The sequence below is a fragment of the Gekko japonicus genome, unplaced genomic scaffold (assembly GCF_001447785.1).
Source record: "Gekko japonicus isolate JY-2015 unplaced genomic scaffold, Gekko_japonicus_V1.1 scaffold84, whole genome shotgun sequence".
NCBI lineage: Eukaryota > Metazoa > Chordata > Lepidosauria > Squamata > Gekkonidae > Gekko > Gekko japonicus.
The window spans coordinates 119,457-141,970 of record NW_015159712.1 but is presented as its reverse complement, the minus strand read 5'-3'; the positions used below and the strand labels follow the sequence as shown (position 1 = coordinate 141,970).

The following is a 22,514-nucleotide window of genomic DNA, read 5'->3' as shown; positions in this document are numbered from 1 at the left end:
CTGACTTAAGAATCACAAGCTTTAAAGAGAAAATTTCAAGAATTAAGTCTATAATGAATAACATTAGTCACGCTTCCCATCAGTAGTGGGCATGGGCTTGGGAGAACAGAGCAGAAATAGTTCTGTTCCTTCTATACCCAATTCTCCATTTTCCAAGAGCTGCAGCAGTGGTTTCTTCTGAAAGGAATCCCGGGCCAAGATCTTGGGACTTTCTTTGGCATGAATGAAACCTGGAAACTTACCGAGAGAGCGCCCCCTGTCAATAGCCTGAATGTCCATCAGGCCAGGCAGGTTTGCCCGGACTAAGATGACATTGGCTCCAGTATCTTTGTCAGCTCTGTGAATGCTACGAGTTTGCCAATCAGTCCAGTAGATGTAGGAATCCAGTAGAGTGAGGCCATAAGGGTGCTGCACTGGGGAGAGCAGGGTGCGGCGGTGTGCGCCATTCAGGTCTGCAGCCTCAATACGCTAAAGAAGAGAGCTATAATGAACTTTTATTCCTTTTCAGAGACTCTCTGGAAAAAGGTTATGACTCTATCATATGCAATATTCCCAACACTCTGGACTCGCATACATGTATATCAAATGGTATCCCTTTATCTGACGACTTGCTACGTTGTGTCATATTATACCAAACATGGGGTCATGTGCCTCATACAACCCTTCAGGGGGCTGCAGACCATCATAAATGAGGGTCCAGTGCAAAAGAAGCCCAATTATGGTGGCTGTATATATTAAAGCCACACAGAGAAAGAGAACCATTAACTCATGAACTTTTGTTCTGCTGAGAGGAGCTAACAAGTGGGAAAAGGACTCCCTAGCAGGGTTGGAAGCTGGGGAGCTTTTTGCTAGCAGTAGCAGAGCAACAGCCTTGACCTGAATAGCCCCGGATAGCCTGATCTTGTCGGATCTCAGAAGCTAAGCAGGGTTGACCCTGGTTAGTACTTGGATGGGAGACCACCAAGGAAGTCCAAGGTTGCTATGCAGAGGCAGGCAATGGCAAATCACCTCTGTTCATCTCTTCCTTTGTAAACCCTACAGAGTCACCATAAGTTGGCTGTGACTTGATGGTAACAACCAGTGTTCCCTCTAAGCTGAGTTAGTGTGAGCTAGCTCAGTTTTTTAGCCTCCGGCTCACACATTTTTGTCTTAGCTTAGGGAGGATGGCTCCAGAGCAAAGTAATTTATGCAGTAGCCAAATCGCTCACTCACAACTTTAATGCCAGTAGCTCACAAAGCCGGATTCTTGCTCACAAGACTCCACAGCTTAGAGGGAACATTGGTAACAACAACAATAAAGGCAGAGCAAGGCCTGAGTTTGTTTCTTCTATATCTTCAGGTATTTTGCCGGTGCACAGCCAGAGGCCTTGAAGTGAGCTGGGCCAGTGGATCCACGGCCTGCCCAAGATTTAGAGTATTCTTGGGAGTTGGTGTGTGTCCCATTTGTTAATTTAAATTGTATTTTGTGAGCCACTTTGGCTCCCCAAAGGAGAGAAAAGCAGGGCAAAATTATTTAAACAAACAAATACTTTTAATAAGTTTTTCTTTTGTATAAATGTGATCATAATTTTATAGGGTGACTTATAGATGGACAGGCAAACGAGCCTGTACCAAAAGAGCATCAGCAGTTATATCAGATACCTTTTGATCCACGATGGATTTTTCACATAGGCAAGTCGTCATATGACATTTGATTAACACTCATACATGAATTTATTTTCAGATTGTGAGCAGTCTTTAATTAGTCCCATGTCATCCTTTCTGTCAAAGTATTAAAACTGACTCCAAGGACCACTCAACATCTCTCATGTGAATTCTAACCTCAGTGTGAGCATCAGCCCAGAGTAGCTGTGATCCAGTCTTATCCACTGCTAGGCCATTGGGCCAGCCCAGGTTGCTGCTGATAAGAACCATGCGGTTAGAGCCATCCATCCCAGCTCGCTCCAGTTTGGCATTCTCACCCCAGTCTGTCCAGTACATAAACCTGCAGAAAAGGAGAAAGCCAACCAGCTATTAACAAGAAAGCCAGAAGATTTAATATTCCTGTATCGCCTCTCCCTTTGCCTTTCCCCAGTCCAAGGCATTCTGCTACCAGCACTTACCCCATCTCATGATATAGTGCAATTGCTCTCGGGCTGTCCAAGTTTTCCCACACCAAAACTTTTCGCATTGTCCCATCCAGGTTACCCACTTCAATTCTATTGGTTCCAGTGTCTGTCCAATACACTTTGCGACCGATGGCATCCACTGCTAATCCATCTGTGGTCTGCAGCCCTGTAGGAAAGCATAATGATTGCTGTTCTTGAGGCCCACCCAAAAGTTTATGACCTTTCCCACTTAAAAGCATCTAGTAATAAACTTGGAGAAAACTATACTACAAAAAAAAAAAAGCCTTCAAATCACCCATACAGAAAACCAACAGAATCAATTTCTGAAAGAACCCAGGATGAGGCCAGGAGGGTTCTGGTAAAGCATTTCATTACCTGTAGTAATGATATCTTCATACTGGGAGCCATCCAGGGCAGCCCTGCTGATTTTCCGCAGTGTACTGTCTGACCAATAAACCTTTCCTGGTAAGGAAATAGGATAGCATCAGCAATACCTACCTAAATAAAACTTCCCCTGCAAATCAGACACACTTCAGCCTGGTTTAAACATAGCACCAAAAAAACCCACCACAGGGTTGCACTTAGCTGTAACTGTTGTTCATCGAGTGGTCTTCTGTGCAGACACACATTGAGACTGCATGTGCACAGGCCAGTCGCAGAAAAGATTTTCAAAGTTTTCTAATAGACTAGGAGTGCCCCTGCTCCCTCTGGGGCTTTCCCGCCAAAACAATCACATGACTAGGAGGAGGGACACTACACCCTCAGTTATTTCCATGCCATCACCAGAGACCCCAAGAAACTAAGGTTCCAGAGAGTTCAGAGGGGCAGGAGAGAAGGATATGTGGGTTTTGGTTTTTTTAAAAAATTATTTTAATATTTCAAAATACATGAACAATAAAGCTTGAGACAGTCGTACAAATCACTACGGTTAAGTAAAGAATGAAATCAGTATAACATGGGGACATAGAATGACACCCTCCCATTACCCACTTAAACAATCAACTCCCTTTGCTCCACCTTTTCCAAAAATAAGGACCATTTATCTAAGGAACTATACAATTCCCTCTCACTCCGAGAAGCATTGAAATAAACAGTACATTTTTCCAACATGAAATAGTCCCAGACAAGGGAGAGCCAGGAGGCAGCCGTGGGCGGGTTAGTGCTCTTCCAAAATCGGCCTATAGATGATTTGGCAGCTGTGAGCAGAACGTTAATTAACTCTCTTTTCATTACAGGAGGTTCATCTCACGACCAGTGGCCAAGAAGGAGCAACGCCGCGTCTAAAGGTAAGTCCACTTATCGTATAAATGAGGCGTATAATTGACGACCAAAATTGCCGTATGTGATAGCATTCCCACCAATTATGGAAAAAAGTGGCTTTATTGCCACAGTTTTTCCAACAAAAAGGTGAGGCACGGGCTGAAATATAAGAGAGCTTGACTGGAGTCATATATCATCTGAACAGAACCTTCTGAGCTGCTGCACAAACTGTCAGTGATATGGAAACTTTGTCATTTTCCAGATGTGGTCCCACTGATCCTCGGTAAAAGATCGATTCAAGTCCTTGTGCCATGCTGTTTGGTAAGTGTGAAGTGTGTCTGAGTCCAAGGTAACTAAAATGGAGTACATGTGGGCAATGCATCCTTTCAGTGGTCTCTGTTTTGAAAGGAGCTTCTCGAAATCAGTTAGAGGCCTTTTAAAGTAAGAGATTCCATCCAAAGGGCCAAGCATATGCTGCAGTTGGAGATACTCGAACTAAGGCAGCGTAATTTTAAACTGTGCCTCCAGTATCTGTTTCGGGGCTATCCAGCCCTTAAAGACAACAAGTGATCCCTGCTTGTCTCCATATGCAGAATGAATGGTGGTCTCTAGCCGGGGGTACGTTTAGTTACAGTGCAACCCTGTTTTCATCATCATGGCTTCTCTGCAGCCCTCATTAGGAGATTAGCAAACTCGCTGAGATGGGTGGGTGTGAAGCTCTCAAAGGAAGAGATCACTGAGGACTGCCTTCCCAACAGTTATTAAGTATTCCATATCAACAGTCACTCAGAGCTGCCTTATAAAGGAGCAGGGAGCTCTCCACAAGTGTCCCAAATGAAATACACACAGGCATATGGCAAATAAAAACAGCACTCTGCTAGAGAGAGGCATGATGTATAAAGTGGCATCAAACAGTCATGCACTCAAGACAGAGGGTGCGTTCAGACGGGGCGTTTCAGCCAGCATAAACAGTACCGGTTGGAACCGGTGCAGTTTATGCCGGCTGAAACGCAATCACACCTACCTCCTGTCTGCGGAGCCCATCACTGTATGCCCATTCACACACAGTGGGCGTCGGCGGTTTGTGTTTTTTTTAAACTCAGTTTGTGCATGCGCATAGGCAGCCATCCACAGAATGGCGATCTTCACGCATACGCAAAACACCCCGTCTTACTTTTAAAGTTTAAAGGTAAGGACTTACCTTTAACGTTTAAAGAGCAAAGTGGCCTCCCTGAGGTCCCGGACTCCTCTAAAACGTTAAACTAAGGATCTTTTCTTTTTCTTTTTAAACAAACACCGGGGCGAAGCTTCGCCCAAGCGCATATCACCAACCTAAAAAAAAAAATGGCGGGGGGAAAACGGCACGCCCACGACTCACCAACCGAACGGAAGTAGCTCTGCAACGGTGGAGAGCGATCAGATGGGGGGTAAAGCGATTACAACCATTGCACTCAGGATACCACCACTTGGGGACCTAGTGGCAAAATACAACGGTTTAAAGCTCTTTGTAATGGTTAGGGACGGAAGGCAGATGTTCACCGTGTGAACGCCGGTAAGTACACCAATTCCAACCGGCACCTATACCGTTGCACCCAGAGTGTGATAGACACTACCAACCCACAAGGACAGGATGCTGACCAGTCCTTCTAGGAGCCTGAGAGACCAATACAAAGTATTATTAGGTCTCTGGCAGACCAAAACCCGAGAAAGTCACATTCAAGAAATGTAAGGAGTGCACAGAAGCTGGTGCCAGAAACAAGTGTGAGGATGGTACTGTAAGACATGAGGACTGAGAGACAACGCCTGGTAGGGAATCCTGGCCAGGGCATCATAAAGTTTCATGAATGGAGGGGGGGCACAGGTTAGAACCCACAATATCCTCATTTCACAGTTGGAAGTGCTACATATTTTTAAAAAGCCAGAAACTTTTCTTCTTTAAATGCAGTTTATGCCTCACTAGAATGACTACTGACAACAAAAAATGCTTAAGAGAAACAAGTCTCCTCGGCCTCAAGAATGTGGAGAGAGAAAAAACAGAGAACATCAATGGAGACCTTTTCTTCACAGCAGCCGAAAGAGAGCTGAGGGAGTGGTGCCCCGGGGCCTCTTGGTCCTGTGATTGTTTTGGCGGGAAAGCACCAGAGGGAAGAAGAGTGCTCCTAGTCTGCTAAAAGCTCTTGCCTATCTTTTCTATGGCTGGACTGCACAGAAGCCACAGTGACAAACCATGGCTTCATTTAATTCTGGTTATTTTTTCAGGATACAGATCAGACTCTCTATCCTAGCTTGTCTTGGCAATTCTATGTTCAGAACTTTCTCACCCTCCTAAGAAAATGCCTTTGCTATCACAACATGCATTGTGGTGCCTGACTGAGGGAAAACTTTGCAGAGTCAATCACCTACTTTCTTTTGGCCAGAGTTACCCCAGGGCCATAAATTTATACCCCCTTTCCTTAACATTAACTCTTTCCTCACACCAGATCAGAAGGCATCCCTTTCAAGGGTTTAACACAACATAACCATCCCACATTTCATCTACTGTTGTCAACCTTATTCCACATCTGCTGTTGCTGGAGCTCACCTTGCACACTGGTAGCATCAAGGCAACATACTTCCTAGACCTGCTGGTACAGGTGATGCCTTCTAGACCTGTGCCCATGCCACTCCAGATGCCTCTGGAGCTTACAGCCGTGGACTCTAGTGGCAGGCAGGGATGACTCAAAGCATTAAGCTGCCCCAAGGAACTTCTTCCCATGCCACCCCTGCTGGGCCAGGTGGGCTTAAGAAACATATTGCATAAGATTTGTGGGTTTTTTCAACCCTTTTGGTCCCCTGGGCTTCAAAAACAGCCTGCCTCAAAGCCCAGCCAGAGTGCATCTCCCTGACATCCCCCATCACAGTATGCAAGAGCCAGACTTGTTCCTCAGCAGCAGAGACACAGACATGGTGAGATGTCCTACTTCCAAGAACTGCCCTCCAGCAGCCTTGCTTTGGGTGGTAAAACAAGTCATGTTTTGTTTCATTGTGGCATGCCATGTTCCTGCACCTTTAAGCATAGGCACAGATAACTGTTTATGAGAGACAGAAAGTTCAGGACAGCTTCTATTTTGAGTGGCTCTTGTGAAGCATCTCTGTAGCTCAGACAAGCCCAAACATCACTGGGAAACAAGCCAGGATTAAGTCAGGACTAGCACTGGAGAAAAGTGTCATGTCCTTTGAAGCTTTTCATGGCATGGAGGTTAACAACATCATCTGGTAAATAACACCCCATGAAGCTCTATTAAAGTGATAGGATATCTTTTCTCCAGGCAATTGGCAACCCTAGTCAGTTTGCCACGTTTGTACATGATGCAAAACCATATTTAAGAGTACCTGTGGTTAATAAACCAAGTTCAGATCTTGGTTTCATGGAACTTAACTAACCATAATTAATGTAGTGTCCCACATTCAGATAATTAATTATGTTTAGTTTAATTCAATATAGGTACCTCTTTTTGTCTGACCCAGACCTTAAGATTACATTAGTATCCTGTAGAATTCAGCATGACAGGAAGGAGAGCTATTCATTTAATAAAAGATTAATTTCCTTTTATTTTAAATAATGCACTGGTCTAAAAGAGAAAATAATTGCAGCATATAATGACAGAGGAGGCTGCATGTGCATTAAAAAAAAAATGAGGAGTGTGTACATGGTATTTGTGAAGCTTAGGGCCTGTCACTAGCAGGAGTTTATCTTGGCATGGAGGAAAACCAGTAGGAAAAGTTTCATTACCTGTCACTGCAGCAGATATGCTTTACTGAAGAAACACAACAGCCGTAGGTGCTGTGAAACACTCACAGTCCAAAACTAAATTCCTTTTGTGATGTGAGTTGGTGTGTTCTTCACTGGGGTAGATGTTATAATATTACTTGAAAAATTATATTTTACCATGACTAAGACCTAGAAACAGAGGGGATTTCTTGGACAGGGGAGAATTTCGTAGCATATAGCTGAAGTTTAGGAAGACCAGCTCTCAGCCTGCACGTACATGTCTCAGAGCATTCTATTACAACCACAACCTGTAGCAACAGGTCGCAGAGGAAAAAGGAAAGGTCAGTTGAAACTCAGCTATACTTGCTGCCTAGCAGGAAATCACACATACATTAGCACTGTCTAGGGAAGAAAGGGGAAACATGTAGCACACTTTCTGAAAATCAACCAGTAGTGTCTATTCCTTCAGTGTCACTAGTAGCTCTGAAGTTATTGCTACTTAAAATGGTCACATTACAAAATATTTCAGACCTTCCAGAGGATCCACCCCAACAGCAATGGTGTTTTTCATGGTAACGTTGACTGAGACAACCACATCAGCAAAATATGGGATGTCGAGTGAAACCAGACGAATGTCTGATCTTCTGGCAAAAATCAAGAAGCTGGTCATCCCTGCAGAATTTGAGGACAAGATTAATATTAGAATAAAGAAGTATGGTTTAGTCAGCAGGATCAGGATGGAACTAACAGTTGTCTCCATATGTGCCTCATCAAGACTGTAACCTTCCTGGTTTAGAAGTAACCACAATTGGTCATTGCATCCAAATTGGGCACTTTCACAAACTGTGGTTTGTTCTTCGCTTATCAAACAGGATTCTAAACCAGAACCAACTTACAGTCTAAAATCCTGGTTGGTAGATCAAGAACACTAAAAGTATTTCTTGCATTATGAGTTCAGAGATTTTGTACTTGGAGGCCTTAGAGGAGCGGGATGCGGACTTCAATGAACAGGAGGATACCTACCTGGTGAGCAAGTCCTGCCATCTGGCTGTAGGTTGATGCCGGTAGGACAAGTACAACTGTAATCCTTAGGGAGAGGGGCCAGGAGGCAAAGATGACTGCATCCACCATTATCCACTTTGCATGGTGTGTATACTGGAGGGGGAAAAGACAACACAATGCATCCAAATGTCAGATTCAAAAGCCCAGTATAAGAAGCATTAGCATCCGTTAAATGCTGTAAAGGCATGTATATGAATTAGGTAATGGAGCCCTTTCCATTATATAGTTATTAAGAAGTCTCTTTCACATGTCTCAAGTTAGACTTCCACTGGGAAGCAAGGTGAGAACTCAATATGTAATGAGGAAGAACGCCTGGGCAGGCTCTCACAGTAATCTTCTGTACCTGGAGGCCTGTGCCGATGAAAGACATGGATATCCATGAGGTTCTCCAGGTTGTCTTGCAGAGTTTCACGATTCTGTCCGGTCCTTTTGTCAGCACTCTGAATGCTCTTCGCCTGCCAATCAGTCCAGTAGATCCGCTCTCCATAAACAGTAAGCCCAAACGGGTGAGGGAGATTGCTTCCAATCAATACCTGCCAGTAATATCCAGAGGACATTATGAGTCATGTCCAGGAACACCAGCAATCAACCGCTAGACACCTTGCACAACTTTAAATTAACAACACATAGGTGTTGCAGCAGTCATGAGCAAAAAGACTAGGAAGTGTGTGGAGGCTGCAAGAGTCTCGGAAAGGCAGCCTTTCGCTCTCCACACTGGTCACTGTATCTTTCCTTCACTCCAAAGTAAGGTATCTCTTGAGATATAGCTGGTAGTTTTTTCTGGAGAAGAAAAGCCAGCATTTTACATTTTCAAATGTTGGTATGTATTATATCATTTTATTGTATGTAGCACACTTTCTTCAGTATGCTACCCGCTATTTTTGTAATCCCATTTTATTGCAGTGTTGATAACATTATTATACTACTCTGTCTGCACTATTTTAACTGAGTTTTGGTGAGAAAGGTAGACTATAAATGAAGCAAATATATAAATTTTATCTCCAAGTAAGTTTATGCCTTTCCTACTTATTACCCAGTTTCCAGAAGCCATCCCTTCAAGCCAGGCCCTCTTACCCTCCTGTGAGAACCATCCAGGCCAGCATACTCAATAGTCTTCATACCAGCATCTGCCCAGTAAAGGCGCTGAGACTCATAGTCAATAGCTAGTCCATTGGGCCAGGTCAGGTTAGAAGAGATTATCACCAAGCGACCAGAAGCATCCATTCCTGCACGCTCAATCTTTGGGTTAGCCCCCCAGTCAGTCCAGTACATGAACCTGCACACAAGCAAAAAACATAATGTATGACTCTGCTGATATGTACAATTTTATCGCCCATTTGCCACCAAATCCCACAATCTAATAGTCCCAGTGAATTACAATACAGAAGCAGGGGTGACTAATCAGTGTGAAAGAAATCTAAGCCCAGAGTGATACACCACCTGCATACACAAAATGCTTCACATTAAGTTGCCCTTCAGGCGGTGATAACAAGAAATACTCCATGGTCAGAGATAGAACATACGGCAATAAATGGACTTATGCTAAAACACTAAGAACATTTTCTATGGGGGTAAGAATTCAGTGGCTTAAAGCCATGTCTGTACTTGTGGTCTGGAAGAGAAGTTTGAACTCCAGATCAGTATAGTTGAAAGACCATTCAATTTCTAGGACTTCTAAAGGAAGTCTCTCAGAATCAAAGCCCAGTGCCACGAAAGCATTATTTCTGTGCTGTTTCCAGAGGGAAAAGTTTCTTACCCTCCAACAGGGTCTACTACAATGTCTCTAGGTCTGTCTAGGTTCTCCCATATCAGCACAGTACGCATAGTCCCATCTGTGTTGGACACCTCTATCCGGTCTGTCCCTGCAGTGAATAGAGGAGGAACAAAAAATCATAAACCTCTATAACTACAGGAGAGATCACAAAAAGAATCACCAATGTGGTCTCCACTGCACTCCCATCCCCTTACCCCCCCCAAGGGAAGACATACTCTAATACACTCAAGATTACTTGCTCAGCAGATCTGAAAGGCACTCCCTTGAATCCCACATCTCAGACCCTCAAGTATTTGATAAACGAGGCTGCCAGTTCTCAGCACATTTATTTGGAAGCAAGTTCCATCAAAATCAGTAGAATGGAGGGATGCAGAATCAAATGATCATGATTGGCCTGGACTTCAGGTTTTACAATGGGGGGACTCCAGGTTTGAACACTCACCACCTATGGGGGGGGGGCATTTTGAAAATGGAAAAACAGAGTGATCATGATTGGCTTGGACTTCAGGCTTCACAATGGGGGGACTGAAGGTCTGAACACTCATCACCTATGGGGGGGCATTTTGAAAATGGAAAAACAGCTTCTCAGGAAAAGGACAGGCTGAATGACCTTTCTCCCCCAACATACCAGTTTTCTGTATGGCATGGGTAGGTATTCCTCCCCTTGGGGAGCATTCAAAGCCACTATCCACAACTTGAAGTCTGTAATGGTATAATACTGGGAAGTTTTAACATTGGATTTCTAATGAATCAATACTGTATGTACCTCTACCAGAGTGCCGTCCGTTGGATGATTTACTATGAAAGTCATACTTCCCAAGTTATCTATTATTCTATGTATTATTCATGCTTTCAAAAACCCATCTTTGGGATAGACTGGTTAGAATTTCAAAAGCAGTCTTCCAGAGATTATTGACCTTGTTCTGTTATATGGAACAGAGAGCTTTAGTACCTGCATCAGTCCAATACAACTTGTTGGTGACCCAATCAATAGCCAAACCAGCTGGGCTTTCCAGGCTGGTGTCCACAACAACCTATGCAATAAACAAAAACAAAATGAGTCTTATAAGAAAATAGTCCTCTGTCTGTTCTCCCTCAGGAATACAAATGTGTCTAGCAACATCTAGCTATAAAAAAACACCAGAATGGAGTCTCAGAATTAACTAAATATCTACATATAAAGAGATGGATACAGAACAACCTGAGCTTTGGTAGTTAGTTTTGGCTGTTTGAATGATAAATTGTGGCTACAAAAATGATGGTTGGAGAGAGAATGTATTATTTTCCAAACAAGATTCTGTACTTATTACTTTTAAATAATGTTTTATACTTCCTTATTATCTGATTCTCTTGCATAGTTTTACTGCAAACTGTCATGCTGTGGGCTACCTCAAATGTCTTTGGGGTCAGAAATCAGCTAATACCATCACACAATAAACTGAGGTTGTTCGTGTCATAGTATAAGTTACTAAACTGAATATTCAGATGGATGCTTCTTTGTATTCTAACAATCAGTTGAAACAAATTAAGTTGTGTGTGTTTACAGATAACCAAAATGGCCATCTAAGAAATAAGCCCAGGTCATCATACTTGTTGATAATTTAGACATTTTCAAACTGGATGTAGATTATCTATGCAGACAGAAGAAGCTTGTTCTTACTAGATCCCATTCAGACAGCTGCCTCTTCAGTTCAAAAGACATTACCTCTTGGCCTGCTCCATCCCATTTTGCCCGACTAATGGAATCAGTGCCGACATCTGTCCAGTAGACATAGTCATCCTTTGCATCCCAGTCCAGAGCGACAGCGCTGCGCACATCAGCCAAGGGAATAACATCATCGGACAGGTCTTCTGTGTCGAAGCTGATACGACGGATGTCCATCCTTCGGGCAAAAAGCAGGAACTTGTCAAGACCTGATCAAAGGTCGAAAGGTCTTCTTTTAATTTCTCTAAGTTTAACAACATGGTAACAAACACAGAAAATTCTCTTCTTACATCTAACTTCTGCTGCATCAATGCCCCTCTAAAAGGAATTATATGTCTGACCCATAGTTGGAAGCAGACCAGGTTACTGAACAAAATGAATAGAACAGAGAAGGGAAATAAGCATATATTGGGAAGAGACTAAAAGAGAACATATTATTGAAAAAAAATATTCAAGTGGAACAAGTATGGGTAAAAAACGTGACATCACTTCTGTCATTCTAGAAGTGGGGGGAGATGAATTCCGTCACTAGCCTCTCCCTTCATAACAAAGAGTTTTCTTAGATCACACCAAGTGTCTCTGTAGTCCTGCTGCCAACAATAGGCAGTCAGATGGCCGCAGGACCCCCATACGCAGGCCATGAAGGCAGCAGCCTACTACCATTGTTTGCCCCTCAAGCTACTGGTATTCAAAGTGCTTCTAAACATGGAAGTTCACTTTAGCTATTAGCTGAGGACAGACATATCTTCTATGAATTTATCTAATCCTTTTTGTAGCATTCTAAGCCATCTTGCAGCAGCAAATTCAGTAGTTCCTATATATATAAAGTCGTTTCCATGTCCTGAACATTCTGCCAGTCAGTTTCACCAGGTAAAATTATTATGGGAGGGGAAAACATCCTCTGTACAATACACAACGTTTTATAAGCCTCTATCATTTCTTCTTCTTCACCCTCAAACTTATTTTCTTTAAAAAAATTCCAAGTGCATTAGCTTTTTTTCTCATGAGGAAATGCTCCAAACCCTTGATCATTTTTGGTTGCCGTTTTCTATAACTATTCCAGCTCTAAGGTACCCCTTTTGAGATGGTGCTACTAGAACTACATACAATATTTGACATGTGGCCCACAGCCCAGATGTATATAAATGCACTACTATACTGGACATCTCACTGTTAATTTCCTTCCTTTTACCCTTCTATTCATCATTAAACTCTGCACATTGTATTTGTTTGTTCTCTCTGTCTTTTCCATCATTGTATTTGTTTGTTCTCTCTGTCTTTCACACACACACACCACTCTACCTAAGTTCCACTCTTATCTGTAGTCCCTTTCAAGACCCCAAAGTCTAGTCTACAAATTTCAACAAATTCCCCCCAGCCTGGATATATTTAAAACAATATAGTCAAAGCACATAGGCTTTTCTCCATCACACTTACTGTGGGCACAAGTATGGGTGCTGGTCTTCCGAAAGCCTGTGGGACAGGCACAGGTATAATTTTTGTTGTTTGGTAGGCACAGATGAGTGCAGCCCCCATTGTTAGTTCCACAGCGATTTCTCCCTGCTCAAATAGCCAAAGAACAAACAACATATAAGGAAGCCAATAAAGAAAACAAAGGCACAGTTCGGGACACAGGGAAGAGAGAAAGCTACATGTCAATCAGCTTTGATTTCTGCACGCACATGCATATACAGGCACATAATAACTAAAAGATTTCTATTACACACATTACTGCTGTTAGTCCTTTTAAAAATTAAACTTTTGTTTTCTTTTCAAGGACATGGCCAAGCTTTTTGGGGGGTTGTTTTTGTGTGGGGGCAGTGGTGGTGATGTAAAATTTCAAGTACATTATACTGCTTATAATGGCAAAAATCTCAGGTGGCTCATGTACTGTGTGTTTGGTATGTGAGGATATTGACATTTTTTCCCTTAAGTTCTATTAGGATAGTGAAATATGAACAATAAAGATTGTCATTAATATTGACTACTTACTAAAGTTGTAATATGCCTCAGCTTCCCTACAAGCCAGCAGAGGGAGTTGAGATTATGGTTAAAAGTATTCCCAAAGATCACTGTCCATAAATATCTCTTCTGCTTCAAGCCTCAACAATAAATAAGATTACCAGATAATACCCTCCCCTTGCAGTGCATGTGAGCTTCTGGGGCATTTCAAGGGACAGAATGCTAGGCTATGTAGACATTTTGTTTGATTCTGCAAGACAACTCTCATATTCTTCTGTGAGTGTCACAGTTGAAACACACAACAAACTGAGGGCTGAACTAATGCACATATTTTCCCCAATGGTATTAGCATCAGCACGATGGTTTCTAAGTCACTGATAATGGACAAGTATTATTACCACCTGAACATTCAAACTCAGCAAGGGTAATTAAGATCCCTAAAGTTGATGACGATTCACTCTCTAAGAGTTAAGGTCTTAAATGTAAATACATGTGGAGTCTTTATATACCTCCTGGCTTTTCACACACACCATCCTGGGTTTTTTTAGCTTATTTTCACAATTATCAGAACTTAGAAGTATTGGGGGAGGGGTGGTTAAAGATGAAAACAATCATGCTCAGAATTATAGTATAGTAAGTCATAAATCCCAGAAGTATCTCTGAATGATATGGGATCAGCAGACTATATTTTTCACCCCATGACATATAATTTCCTTGCTGGTGGGCATGGCAAATCAAGTCTATTGCTATTTGGATTGCAAATGGCAGGCCCTGTGGCCCCAGGTGCCTCTGCAGTTACCTGCTGGCTGACGTTGAGGGTGCAGCGTATGGATATCCATAGGGAAGTGAAGCTTGTTGCGAATGATCTCCTGATTCTTGCCAGTAAATTTGTTTGCACTGTTTATGCTCTTGGTATGCCAGTCAGTCCAATACAGGCTGTCTTCAAACACTGTGATAGCAAAAGGATGCGGAAGACCTGCAGGAAGAATCCAGCACAAACCCATGGATTACTCTAAGCCTTCAGGAGGGTTCTAGAACAGGTCTTTATTCTGTCTCCCCAACCCAGAGGCGTTTTCTATTGGCAGAATAAGAATAGCCATATCTAACATGTAACCACGAAAGCTGTGCTTAGCTGGCTACACAAAGCTCATTCTAAGGAGAAGGATGATGAAGCTCAGTCCTGGCTGATATTGAGCAGGTAAAGAGTTAACAGAAACAGGGGGATTTCAGACAGCCGATATATTCCAGTTCAGAACTGTTCCCTAACGGTTTTTGGTCTGACATTTCAGACAGAACCGTTTTAGTAATGGTTCCCTACCGGAATATATTTTCACTTTCAGACAGAAATGCTTCTGTCCTGTTGGGGAAGTGTTTCTGAACCGTTTTATCTGCAAACTGCTTCCAAGTGGTCTTCACTTTTCTATACCGTTTCTGAAGCGCTATGGGGTGCTGTGTAAAAGGCCCCATAGGGCTTCCTCCCGCGCCGCTTTGTTTTTCCACCCGTTTTCATCCACGCGGGCGATCTCTGTCCTTTTTTTTTTGAACGTTCATTTTAGAGCGCTATACCGCTATGAACGGTTTTTTTTAAAAAGAGCCAGAGATCGCCCGCACGGGCGAAAAAGGGCGGGAAAACAAAGTGGCGCAGTCTGAAATGCCAAACCACTTCAGAGACGGCTCCTTACCGGTAGGGGAAGGGCTGTGTGAAACGGCAGCCCTGTACCGGTTTACTCCAAGATGGTCCAATAACGGCTTAAAATGGCTTTAAAAGGGTAATGTGAAATCCCCTACAGTTTATGCAAGCAAGTGAGAATAACTGTGAACCAACTGCAGACAGTGTATTTCATTTCCACATGACCTAATGGTGCAAACTTCACTTTGCCTAGCTTAGGAACTGGCCAGGAGTTTCATTGCGGCCTGCAGTCTTTGCCCAGTACAGTCAGCCACACATTATGCAGGTGGCGTGCACAGCCTACATGTTACCTTTGCTTGTCTTGGTACTACCTATACTGTTACACACACACACACACCATTTCCCTTATCTCACCTTGACTAATGACAGCTTTCCTATTCTGTCCATCCAAGTCAGCCCTCTCAATGACATGATGTTTCGCATCTACCCAGTACATCCGGCGCCCTGCATAGTCAATAGTTAGCCCATTTGGCCAGAAAAGGTGAGTGTCTGCGATGATACGCCGATTGGAGCCATCCATGTTTGAATATTCTATGCGAGGAGTATTTCCCCAGTCAGTCCAGTAGATGGTGCTATTGGAGAAAAGAGGAAATTCAGGCACTCTGATCTACTGGCTGTTCTGATGAGCAATTTGGAGCTTAAGAACTGGGAGAGATGATGGTGACCAAGGGTTTTGTTCTCCCAGCATGTGAACAAGCATCTCTGAACAAATATCTTCACAAGGCAGGGTATTATCATTTACAGAAACCATTCATCTATAGTAAATCAGCAGTCCAAGTACAGAGAAGCATTTACCCCATGAACATCTGCATAGGAAAGCAAGAAGACCTTCACTGCTCAGAAGAATGTATTTGAGCCAATTTCAGCCCATTAAACTTCAACACAGAAACTAACAGAGGAATCCTTGGCCATCATCCATCACTCACCCTTCCATGGGGTGAAGAGCAATTGCTCGAGGCTTTTCCAGGTTCTGCCAGAGAAGCACTTTCCTGTGGGTTCCATCTAAATTTGCCACTTCAATACGAGACGTCCCAGAGTCTGTCCAGTACAACTTGTCATGGATCCAATCGATGGCCAGTCCACCTAGGATCCAAAGGAGAAGAGAAGCCTCTAATGAGTGCGGGCTGGGCTCACTCGTATGATATTTCCCCCACTAAGGAACACTGAAGAGAATACTCAATTTCCCCTCGTCCAACAAAATCAGCAATATTCTATCACCCTTCCATGGGGTGAAGAGCAATTGCTCGAGGCTTTTCCAGGTTCTGCCAGAGAAGCACTTTCCTGTGGGTTCCATCTAAATTTGCCACTTCAATACGAGACGTCCCAGAGTCTGTCCAGTACAACTTGTCATGGATCCAATCGATGGCCAGTCCACCTAGGATCCAAAGGAGAAAAGAAGCCTCTAATGAGTGCGGGCTGGGCTCACTCGTATATTTCCCCCCACTAAGGAACACTGAAAATAATACTCCATTTTCCCTCGTCCAACAAAATCAGCAATATTCTTAAAAGCAAATAAACCTAGGCATCCATTGGTCTCCATGCCTGCACATATTTCCTCACTTTCCTTACACTGTGGCTCTGCAATCATTAAAGACACTGACCTGGACTCTCCAGCCCTGTGGACACCACCTCTTCCACATTGCTACCATTCAGGTTGGCCCTCATGATGCGATCCAGAGTGACATCAGACCAGAACACTAACTCTCTGCTGTGGTGGAAATCAAGTGCAATCGCATTCTCCAGGTTGTTCAGGAGTAAGGTATACTCTGAGCGGTGGGGCAAGACCTGCCGGATATCAATACGATTGGCGAAAAGTAGCACAGGCTCTGGCCCTGAGGGATTCATTCAGAGAGAAGTGAGTGGGTCAGTAAGACAAAGCTTATCAAAACAAAAACAACAAAGTTCATGGATACTAAAATGTATCCAGGCAGCTCCGATAGTCTGATCTGAATTTCAGTTCGCAGACAGAAATGTGGTAAGCAATATCATTCTTTAAAAAGTGGCACTATGTTGAGCAGGTATGGCTCAATATGGCCTAAATGGACTGTGCCACTCATGCCATTGTTACGATCTCTTTGTTTTGTTGCTGCCACGGCAGAGAACAGTACCAGGCACAGATACACTTACGGTGTGGCTTGGGGAACTCAGATGATTCGACAGATCCAAGCCTCAACAAAGACCTCATGTGAACATGCAAATCTCTTGGCTCAGCCCTCAGCAACCTCAAAGCATTTAATTCTGTAAAGGTTCATCATGTACAATTTTTTTGCATATGGATTGTTTCCTGAGGAGGTTTCCTGTTTCCTGAGGAGGTTCTATTGCATGTGGACTGGCTGTTGAAATTCTAATCTTATCTGTAGTGCTACTGTCAGATGTAGAGTCTTTTGTGTTTTTCAGGACAGGAAACCATGCCCTATTTATTTTTAAACTCTCTTCGTTCCTGTTGAAATTGTTTATGTTTATGAATCTCAGTGGCTTCCCTGTGTAATCTGACATGGTAATTGGATGTGTTGTCCAGCCTTTCAGTGTCTTGGAACAAAAGACTGTGTCCTGTTTGAGTTAGGCTATGTTCAGCCACTGCTGATTTTTCAGGTTGGCCAATCCCTATACAAAAGAACCTCCTCAGGAAAGCTCCTCCATTAGCATGTTTTCACAGCCTGGGGATCTCTTACAAGATAATGACTCAGCCCTACCCCACCTTCCTGAGTTGATATAAATTACCTGCCTATCATTTTTCTTCTCACCTTGACACAGAGAGTACTCCGTCTTTCTGTGTTATACCTCTGAGGATGCCAGGCACAGCTACTGGCGAAACGTCAGGTACTACAATGCCAAGACCACGGCCATACAGCCCGGAAATTCTACAACAGCTAATGAACTCCGGCTGTGAAAGCCTTCAACAACATACCAGGACAGTTCCACCACTACCATCCCCAGTGAATCAATTTCCTATTTTCCACTGGAACATGGAAGCAGTAAACAGACAAAGCAGCAACTGACAACTAAATGCCAAAAACTAAAATTCTGTACAAAGCCAGCAGTACACCTTCAGCCAAATTTAGCGCTTCTAGGTAGTGATACACTGACTATGCCAGGAAATCAAACCAGGCCATAAGAGCCAAGAATTCCTTCTTACCCAGGGCTTTGCAGCTGCGCTTGTCTGGGCGAAGTTCATAGCCTTGCTCACACCAGCACTGGAAGCCACCCTCGCTGTTGGTGCATCCCTGGCTGCAATAACCTTCCTCTGCACATTCATTCACATCTGCAACAGAAAAAAAGGAGAGAGTTACCATGTCTTTAGGTGTTAGACTAGCTAGATCTTCCTTAGGTTCTGGATTTCACTCTATTCTGGTCAATCTTTGGAGATTATTCGTATAAATAACATAGGGAATTTTTTTCAGAACGATGGGCTTTTCAGAAAAGCATATCTTGTGTCTTGTGTTCAAACAGCCTAGGGACGTGTCATAATATCCAAAGTAAACAGGGAATTGTCCCTGAATTTGCTTGGCTCCATCTGTGGCAGCATTCAATAGGTCAGACCAGGTTCTGAGCATGACCCAAAATCCCCCTCCATTCCTGACAGTAGCTATTCATGATTTTACCAAGAGACATATGCTGCGCTTAAAGCTGTTCACCTTGACACAATCTGCCATCCTCCAGGAGCCTGTAGCCAGTGTGGCAGGTACACTGCACCATCCCTCGAGACATCTGGCATTTATGGGCACAGCCGCCGTTGTTGAGGTTACAGTTTTCCTCCCCAGTTCGAGGACCTGTGATATGCATACATCAAGTAGAAAGCAACATTTGCCATACAGAATAGCTACTATTTTGTTGAACTTGATTTTAGAAAGTACCAGGAGCCCCCACACTGATGAGTGTGTGCCTGAGACAGAAAAGACACCTAGCACCATGAGAGGGAAAACACTGAAATGTAGTAGTTAGGATCTGGGAGCCTGGATCTGGGAGCCCCATGATTGAATCCCCACTCTGCCACAGAAGCTTGCTGAGTGACCTGGCACCAGCCACACATTTCCGCTTAACTTAACCCACACAGAAGTTGTGATGTTAATATGGTGAAGAGGAGAATGGCGTAAGCCGCTTTAAATCCCCACCAGGGAGAAAGGAGGAGCATAAAGGAAGTAAATCAATCAATTTTAAATGTAGATGATTCCTCTTCCAAAAAGGAGACTTGGCTAGGATTCTCCCAGTTTCACAAACATAGTTATTCCCTTTCACAAGCTGGTTGCTTTTTACTTCCATAAGGCAATCCACAGAGTCTGCTACAGGGTTTGGAAAGGCCATATGGGTCCAGGGACTACTTAAGTCAATTTGTGACTTGTCTCCTCTTCTTTCAGTGCCTATTCTGCCCTGGCCAACACCCCAGCCATTTCCTCCCAATTCTATTTTTCTTGGTCCCTTCCTGGCAACTGTCTTCTCCCTCTTTCCTTCAAAAACAACTGCTTTTCTTTCTTTTCTTCAAGATGATCATCTCAGATGACTCTGGTCAGCCCTGATTCAGATCTTAGGTATGAACTTAAGACATCCTAGACAACTGGTCACCTTTGCTATTTTATATCACTAATCTCCTGTCCAAAGGTATACATCATCAAAATTTTGGGTTTGTTGTAGATATGGTTTTTTGTTTGTTTGTTTGTTGTCAAATCATAGCTGACTTATGGCAACCCTGTAGGGTTTTGAAGGCAAGACAGAGGAGGTTTGCCATTGCCTGCCTCCGTGTCACAACCCTGTACTTCCTTGGAGGTCTCCCATCCAAATACTCAGCAGAGCTGATGTTGCTTAGCTACTGAGATGTGACGAGATCAGGATAGCCTGGGCTATCCAAGTCAGGATTCAGGCCAGAAAAAACTAGGGAAATAGAAACCCAGCAGAACAGAATCCAAGTCCCAGAGAATCTCTGCAGTAGAAATGGAAGGTGGGGGGCATTTCTGCAAACCCAGAACAACCAGTGCAATTTGCCCAGCAGAACCAATGCCACTGTGGCAGTGTAAACCCAGCAGGACTAAGGGCAAGCAATAGAAACTGACACATAAGTAAAAATATTACTAGAGAATCTTTTTGTTAAAACAGGGTTATTCACACTTTTAACACAGACTAACTAGAATTTCATAAAGATCATCCATTGATTTTACACTGATAAGTAAAGGACAGCATTTATTTGAACCCATTACTTATTTCTCATCTAAAACAAGTAGATTATAGGCAAGGAGCATCTTCAAAGAAGAAACTCCAGTTTAACAGGACTGATGTCTAGCACAGAATCAAAATCCACATGTGGGAGGGGACCCAGTGCCAATGTGGAAATGCCAGCTCAAGAGGACTGATGTCAAGCACAGAATTACAATCCAAACATGGGGGGTGGAAGCCCAGCAGAACCCACTGCCAATGTGTTAATGCCAGCTCAATCACAATCCAAGGCAGGGGGAATTTTTGCAAGCCCAGCAGAACCAGTGTAATGTTCAGAGTAACCAGAAGTACTAGTGCAATCACAGAGTGCTCAGCAGAAACCAGTGTCACTGACACTGCACGCTTTAACGGACTGAATTCAAAGCACAGAGTCACAAATCCAAGCAAGGGGGTGGGATTTTGCAAGTTCTGTGCAAGAAAATGGGAAGTGAACACAAAGGAATGCTGTCAAGGGGGGGACCCTCTCGAAACTGACATGACTAGTTTGAAACTGACAGCAGTGTTTCCAAGGCTGGAGACCCCCCCCCCCCAGCTTTGAAATTTGGTAAACAGTTTGTTTGAGGGAAGAGAGTCTGTCTGAAAATGTATCCACTCAGGAACTGGCAGGAACCTCCAGAAACTGCTTGAAAGTTCATGGAAAGTTTGCGCCAGTTGACCTGCCACAAATTTCAGTTTGCAAACCATGAACTGGCCAAAATTCGTTACAAACTTTAGTTTGTGAGCTGGTTTGTGCCCATCCCTTGGGTATAACAGAGCTCTCTTTCTTAGCGCAATCCCCCAGACATCAGAACTGAAGCACTTCTTCCCACCCACTTTCCTGGAATCTCTTCCATCAGCCTTGGATGCCATCATAATCAACGCCAAAATCAACTATGAGCCTATGGGGATGGGAAGGAGGGGAAACGTACGACAGTTTTGATCTGGGCTTTCGTCACTACCATCTCCACAGTCATTTGCACCATTGCACAGCTTTCTTTGGCCAATGCAGCGTCCATTCCCACAAAGAAACTGATCAGGGGCACATTGCGGGCTTCCTAAAAAGGGGCAGAAAAGGAAACGTTATTGACAGTAAGCATTGGAAATCCATTTTTTTCAGACCGATCAAGGGATACTAATTAACTTCCATTTGTACCCACAAGATTCCAGAGCTTCTCTTTACTATTCTTACTACTTTGATGAAGATCCTGCACTATATAGGCTCAAAGCATTCCATATATACTGACTCTTCAAAGCCTTCATTCAAAATGGGTTTAATGTGCCTTTTCTGGTGAAAAATCAAGTGAATAAAGGTCTCCTTTATTTTATTTTCCATGAACATTGCCCTTAACATGATTATATTATTACCACTGATTGACTGTGTTCATCTTACTTACTGTACATTGCTCAAAAACTTTTTGGAAAGGCCCAAAACTGAAATTTTATGTTTTTATTAGATTATTAGATGAAGAGACACATGAAAGTGTGTTACGATTTCTCCTCCTATCACTGGTTTCTCATTTTAAACAGTAACCAAGGTGACTGAATGAGCCTAAGACAACGATGATTCACAGTATAACTCTTACCTGCATTGTAACTATAAGATATGAGTGGGAACTCACAAGGACTTGGGGGAAGCATCTCATTTCCCCTTCCCCCACTACTTTCTCTTTCCTGAAAGCCCCACAGCCTCTCCCCTTTTCCTGTCTCCTTTCAGGCCCAGAACTACAAAATTTTCAGTGGAGGGCCACTGAGGAAACTGGTGAGGCATGGTGTCACAAAATTTAAAATTAAAATATAGTGTGTGCACATCTCTGCTGGTTGTTTATCCGAAGGAAGGAGGAGAGGAGGAGGTGGGGAGACTGAAACCAACTGTGTCTCATTTCCTCTCCATCACACGTCGCCATCACACGTGTGTGTGTGTGTGTGTGTGTGAGACAGAGAGAGAGAGAGAGAGAGAGAGAGAGAGAGAGAGAGAGAGAGAGAGAGAGAGAGAGAGCGTGTGTGCACGCGTAGAGAGT

The 22,514-nt window shown here is 43.4% G+C and overlaps 1 protein-coding gene across 1 annotated transcript in view; it reads right to left on the bottom strand.

The window, feature by feature from the left end:
• Positions 1 to 22,514, bottom strand: part of LRP4 (LDL receptor related protein 4) — a 70,561-nt gene that overhangs the window by 14,218 nt on the left and 33,829 nt on the right. The window contains exons 9-27 of the mRNA XM_015406796.1: positions 21,426 to 21,551; positions 18,948 to 19,082; positions 18,449 to 18,574; positions 16,914 to 17,144; positions 16,531 to 16,687; positions 15,667 to 15,884; positions 14,422 to 14,598; positions 13,098 to 13,220; positions 11,661 to 11,869; positions 10,908 to 10,989; positions 9,938 to 10,043; positions 9,256 to 9,457; positions 8,525 to 8,714; positions 8,143 to 8,274; positions 7,651 to 7,791; positions 2,484 to 2,570; positions 2,103 to 2,274; positions 1,822 to 1,984; positions 243 to 468 (exon numbers count right to left, since the gene is read on the bottom strand). Of these exons, the coding sequence (XP_015262282.1) occupies positions 243 to 468; positions 1,822 to 1,984; positions 2,103 to 2,274; positions 2,484 to 2,570; positions 7,651 to 7,791; positions 8,143 to 8,274; positions 8,525 to 8,714; positions 9,256 to 9,457; positions 9,938 to 10,043; positions 10,908 to 10,989; positions 11,661 to 11,869; positions 13,098 to 13,220; positions 14,422 to 14,598; positions 15,667 to 15,884; positions 16,531 to 16,687; positions 16,914 to 17,144; positions 18,449 to 18,574; positions 18,948 to 19,082; positions 21,426 to 21,551 (3,003 nt within the window). The remainder of the gene's footprint in view (positions 1 to 242; positions 469 to 1,821; positions 1,985 to 2,102; positions 2,275 to 2,483; positions 2,571 to 7,650; positions 7,792 to 8,142; positions 8,275 to 8,524; positions 8,715 to 9,255; positions 9,458 to 9,937; positions 10,044 to 10,907; positions 10,990 to 11,660; positions 11,870 to 13,097; positions 13,221 to 14,421; positions 14,599 to 15,666; positions 15,885 to 16,530; positions 16,688 to 16,913; positions 17,145 to 18,448; positions 18,575 to 18,947; positions 19,083 to 21,425; positions 21,552 to 22,514) is intronic.